The sequence below is a fragment of the Helianthus annuus genome, chromosome 10 (genome assembly GCF_002127325.2).
Source record: "Helianthus annuus cultivar XRQ/B chromosome 10, HanXRQr2.0-SUNRISE, whole genome shotgun sequence".
Lineage (NCBI taxonomy): Eukaryota > Viridiplantae > Streptophyta > Magnoliopsida > Asterales > Asteraceae > Helianthus > Helianthus annuus.
This window is the reverse complement of record NC_035442.2, coordinates 16,120,879-16,126,980: the sequence shown is the minus strand read 5'-3', so window position 1 is coordinate 16,126,980 and position 6,102 is coordinate 16,120,879. Positions and strand designations below refer to the sequence as shown.

The 6,102-nt window shown below is 36.9% G+C and overlaps 1 protein-coding gene across 1 annotated transcript; it reads right to left on the bottom strand.

Annotated features, from left to right (window-relative positions):
• Positions 1 to 2,572: 2,572 nt before the first annotated feature.
• LOC110884074 (calcium-transporting ATPase 12, plasma membrane-type-like) lies at positions 2,573 to 5,848 on the bottom strand. Its single transcript, XM_022131737.2, has one exon. The coding sequence runs from the start codon at positions 5,757 to 5,759 to the stop codon at positions 2,688 to 2,690; it is 3,072 nt and encodes a 1,023-aa protein (XP_021987429.1). The 5' UTR covers positions 5,760 to 5,848; the 3' UTR covers positions 2,573 to 2,687.
• Between the last annotated feature and the right edge of the window lie 254 nt (positions 5,849 to 6,102).

Here is a 6,102-nt window from a genome sequence, read left to right as displayed (position 1 = left end):
ATAAATATAAATATAAATATAAATATAAAAAATGATTATCATTATATTAATATATTTTAATATATTAGGTAAAAGTTATAAAAATAATAGACTTGTTCAGGCTTGCGAGCTAAACTCGAGTTTGGGCTCTAAACAGGCTTAATATATAGGCTCAGGGTCAAGCTCCTGCTAGTTTAAGCTCGACTCCTTTTAGAGTTTTTTTAGGTAATCTCAAATAACTTACGTCGGCCCATGTACACCCTAATTACAATGGTTTAATTTCGGTAAAATAAAAATAAAAAACCGCAAAGCAAAAACACACAGTTTGGCTCTCCCTTGGCGGTTACTGTTTTCGGTATCAATCTCAATCGCCAATTCAAATTTCTCTGATGCTGCTGCTTTAAACAAACCTAACTATGAAAACACATGATGATGTATCTTTAGATCCTCAAACCAAGGGGCGATCGTCATAGAAAGGTACGTCCACACTTACTCCATCAGTAGTGTGTAATTTTAGTGGTAATTTGAACGATACCGTTGATCTATGTTATCTACCGATTAGAATTTCATCGAGTTTATACATGAAGGAAGTGATATTGATATATGTTTTCAATCTGAACGAATCGTTCCACTTTGCAACCCTAAAACTTAGTGATAGAAAGTGACAATTTTCCGAATATGGATGACACACTCCGGTGACCAATCGTGTATGATACATTATATATGGTATTGTATTTACTATGAATTAAAGTTGAGAGAATGTCTTGCTTCTGCAAGTGAAGTTTACAAAATTTGGCTTAGAAAATCATTAATTTGAAGCTCAAGTTCTGAGTTGACTCTAGTTTTTACAATGAGAGGAATAGAATAAGGTTTTTGTTTGAGTTTCGATAAGAATAGTGTTATGTTCGACTTGACGCAAGATGTGGATATTTAACTACAACAAAGGGCAGATTAGTATGACTGGAATTGGTGAAAGTTAGTAGTATCTTAATATCATAAGGATATCATAAGGATTTACAATAATCTTGATATGGTTGTTGTTCGTAGTGTTAAGCATTTGTTAAACCTGAGATAGTTTACACAAGTGAATCAAGAACACACTCTAACTAAAACTCTTGCTCAAGAACACACAACTCAATAATAATAATAATATTTATTCTTATTATTATTCTTGATCTCCTCCAAGCACCCATGAGATCAAAGCATAATCGTTATTGATTTTGAGTGCCTTAATGACCCTTTATTGTATACCACATATGCCTTTATGTTTTTGTTGCTGCATATATGTATTCTTGACACAGCAAGAGTTTAAATGAATTCAAATCTGGTATTTTGTGATTATTCATTTAAGCGTTGGTGCTGTTCACTTAAAGAAAGAAATTGGAGCCATATGTCATTGTTTCATACATCAAATGGTCTAGAAATTCGACGTGCTTTCAATCATTGACGTTTATACTTTACTAGATTTACCACCCGCCGCAATGCGGCGGGGGATTCAATAGTTATATATCATGTTAGATGAAAGGCAAATGTTTCTCACATGACCACGAGCCTGTGTGTAAAACCGAGGAAAAAATAACTAAGTCGATCTCTAACTCGCACGTTGCGACAGACCTATCAAATGGGGAAAAATAGACGCGCTGCGACGGACATATCAAACAGGAAAAAATAGATGAAAAAACGTTGAACCCCACACGCACGTTGCGGCGTGTTAAGTCGGAAATTTAGAACGACACGTTAAATGGAGAACTTATGAAAGATGAAAAGTATATAAGAGACTAAAGTTGAAAGTAAAAAAAAAGGTTGAGATTAAATTGCAAAAGATTAAAAGTTTTGGATTGAAAGTAAAAAAAAATTAAAGAGGTTAAATTGCAAAAGATGAAAACTTTTGAATTAGAAGTGAAAAATCAAATTAATCAAAGGGGTTAAAATACCAAAGATTGAAACTTTAGACTTAAATTGCCAAAGATTGAAACTTTAGAGTTATAAAATAAATCAATTAAAGAAAAGAGATAAATAGATTTAGTTAAATTGATGTTTAATATTATTATTATTATTATTTAATAAAAGAGATAAATAAGAAAATAAGGGTGAGAAATTACGAGAGGGTGACACGTGTCCAAAAAGTATTTTTGTTTATTAGTATAGAAAGATATGAAGAATATTTGGCATGATTTCCAATAACCTGGGCTTCAAATTCCAATTTGGTTTTCTTATGAGGTCAAACTGTCATAAAATGTTTACAATCACAACTTTGGTGCTGTTCAGTGTTCATTTTCATAAGTTAACATTCTCACTTATGTGGGTCTGTTTTATTTGGTGTTAGAATAAACTAGTATGTGATTGCACATCCCAGTTGCTTCATCCTTGATAATTAAATATGAAACTCATAAACAAATTAACAGTGGATGGAAATTGTAGTAACGAACGAAACGTAACATAGTTATCAATTTTAAGTTTTTAACCGTTTAATCATGTTTCAAGTTACTTTAAGTTTCACCATTTTTACTCATTGTATCTTGCTTTTAGATTTTAATTTATCGCCATTTAGATAAACTACTTATTGATCCACTTCACTCCCAGCCAACCATGATCAAAAACCAAATAAGGAACAAATCATATTAATATATATATAAATCAATAACAATGTAACGAATGTATACAAGTGTACGAAAAATCTATATGAATATATACGTGCGAACTGTATCTTAGCATCTGATGTAGCTAAGAAATGGTTTATTAGGTACTGGTATCAACTTTACAACCCATCCAATAGGCCATGATAAAGCTGCAATACCAATACAAATTCCCCACTGCACACCATTTAATCTTTCTGTATCCGCAAACTTCTTCAAAAACTCCACCATCACCACTTGGAGGATTAGCGTAATCCCGATTATTCCAACAAACAATCTGTTTTTGTGAATACCTTTGAATATGTTCCTTTTCTCCAGCTTCCTCGAGTTGAACTCATTAAACACTTGACATAGCACGAAAGTATTAAATATTATTGTGTCTTTCACCCGCTCGTCCACGTTGAATATCGCCTTACCTTTAAACTGGAACGTTAATAGAACGGTAATTTGGAAAATAGCTTGTGCAAGTAGGTTTCTCCACATGATATTAGTTATAAGAGGTTCGACACGACCCACAGGTGGTTTGTTCAAGAGTTCCTTAGTGGGCCCTTCTGTAGCAAGCGCAAGTGCGCCCAAAGTGTCCATGATTAGATTGACCCACAAGAGTTGAACCGCGGTTAAAGGGACCGCACCAGAAGTTACTGCTGCAATGAAGTTAATCACAAGAGCAGCGACATTTACCGTGAGCTGGAATTGGATGAATTTTTGGATGTTAGTGTACACACATCGTCCCCACATCAATACGGTTGAAACAGAGGCAATGTCGTCATCTAAGATAACAATATCTGAGCTTTGTTTGGCTACTTCGGTTCCTTGAATTCCCATTGAAAGACCAATATCGGCTTCTTTGAGGGCAGGTGCATCGTTTGTCCCATCACCTGTAACTGCCACGACGTGTCCTTTTTGTTTTAAGCACTTTACCATTAAAAGCTTATCAAAAGGTGAAGATCTCGCCATCACACGGATTTTATCAACCTTTTGCATTCTTTCTTCATCAGTGAAATTACGAAACTGGACACCTTCCACCACTTCGTCTTCACATACTTCTTGACCTGATTCAAGTATCCCACATTCTGTGGCAATGGCTTTTGCTGTGAATACGTTGTCTCCTGTTATCATCTTGATTTCAACTCCAGCAGACCTACAAGTTTCAATAGCTTTTTTGGATCCTGGTCTACATGGGTCCTTCAACCCAACAATCCCGAGCAAAGTTAACCCTTCTTCGGTTAATGTTTGATAATCGGTGCCTTCTAGAACCTTCTTATGCGCGAAAGCGATGCATCTGAGACTACTCGCTGCCATTCCTTCGATTATATTCTCCAATTGTTTTCTTGAATCGCCATTGATCACCATTTTACTCCCATTGCTGTTATAATATTTTGAACACATTCCTAGTACCATCTCAGCAGCCCCCTTCCAGTGAACATGAATAGTGTTGTCTTTTCTCCTAATCGAAACCCCACTTCGCTTCTTCTTTGAGTTAAATGTCTCGACATGAAGGACAGTCGAACCTTGTTTCATTTTTTCCATATCCATATCCAAATCCTCAACCGCCCACGATAAAATCGCTTTTTCGGTTGGGGACCCGGAGTATTCAGATACCATTCGTGAAGTGTCTTTGAATACCGTACCTGTAGTGTTAAACCCGACTCCCTCGTTGAGAAGTTCAAGGACTTGTGGGGCGATAGCATTTGATGAATGCCCTTCCATGTACTCGAGACCGAGCCAGAACTTTGTTACCGTCATCTGGTTCATAGTCAAAGTCCCGGTTTTATCAGTGCATATGACCGTGGCGGAACCCATGGTCTCACATGCAGATAACTTTCGAACCATCGCTTGATCACCCATCATTCTCTTCATAGAGTATGCAAGTGTAAGTGTAACTGCTAACGGTAAACCTTCGGGGATGGCCACCACCACGATGGTCACTGCTGCCGAGAAGATACCCGTAACAGAATCTAATATTTCGCTTACACTCGTGCGTTTTCCATTATACTCTTGTTTACCATTTTCATCTTTTGTGCTTCCCGTGAAGTAACGAATTAACATAACTACAAGAACTAAAATAGCAACTGCAAGACCTACCTTTCCGATTGAAGAAGTAAGCTTGTTGAGGCGTGATTGTAATGGCGTTTGCTCGTTGTTATCACCCGTGATGGAACTCATCATCTTCCCCCAGGTAGTGTTCATCCCGACTGACAAAACTAGCATCCGACAATGCCCGTCAGCCACTTTAGCACCGGAGATTAAAAACGGATTACTAATGGCGTTTACATCTATTTGGTCACTCTCGCCTGTCATGCTCGACTCGTCCACCAGCAATGAATGCCCGTCAATAAACAACCCGTCCGCTGGAATCTGATCTCCTACATTCAACACCACAATATCTCCAACAACTATATCGAATATGGATACCTTTTGTCTTCTTCCTTCTCTAACAACATCAATCTTGATATTATTGCTTATCTTTGACAGACTGTCAAACTGTTTTTCTTGTCTAAAGTTACTAACCGCAGACACAACGATAACTAGAAAGACAGCGATAAGTATGCTTCCACCTTCATACCATCCGTCTTCAATTCCATCTTCTTTGATACCGAAACCAAGAGAAAGAACCGCGCACCCCATTAGTATGAGAATGGTGACATCTTTAAAAGCCTCAGCCACAAAATGAAACAAACCCTTTGGAGGGGGTTTTTCGTAAGTGTTGGAACCAAACACCGTTATCCTTTCGTTTATGTCATGACCATCAATCCCATTTTCAAGATGAGTGTGAAGGGTTTTTGCTAACCCCTTGACACCATCTAACCCATGAAGCGTTTCCAAGTCTTTGTTTTGTACGATATTAACAAGCTGTGTTTGATCAATAATACCGTAGAAATGATGATCAGGCACCTCCTTGATATTGACACCAACCTTAGAATCATCATCAATGTGTGGGATGATTTCGATAACGGAATATGGCGGGAATTTTGAAACGGGTAGTGCCTTGGAGATGACGTTTTTGGCTATGGCCTTTGAGAAATATATGGCAAAGTATGCAAGACGCCATCTTTTCTTGGCTTTGGTAAGGGTAAGTGAGGTGGTGCCTATGTTGTACAACATGTTACCAATGTCGTACAAAGGTTGAATTTCTGCAACCATGTTTTCGAGAGTTTTGTTTGCAAAGTGAAAAAAGGCTGAAGGTAAATAAATAAATATGCAGAGGATTTATTTTCTGGTTCAACGGTGCAAACCCGGTTATATAGATAGGATGGAGCGAAGCTTCACAGAAATTGACAGATGTGTTACCCACGTTCGTAAGTAAATGTGGCGATTATAGAAATCACAATAGTATAAGGGGTATATTTTAAAACTGGGATGATAATGTTTTTTGCTGTGGTTGAATATATTTCTAAACTTTCTTTAACAATGATAATATAATAAAATCTACATTTTAGTGGTCCACGACGTTACTTAAATTATTAATAAAAAATGGATAATAACT

Excerpts from the sequence above, each read along its gene's own strand:
- LOC110884074 (XM_022131737.2), bottom strand. The coding sequence starts at position 5,759 with ATGGTTGCAGAAATTCAACCTTTGTACGACATTGGTAACATGTTGTAC.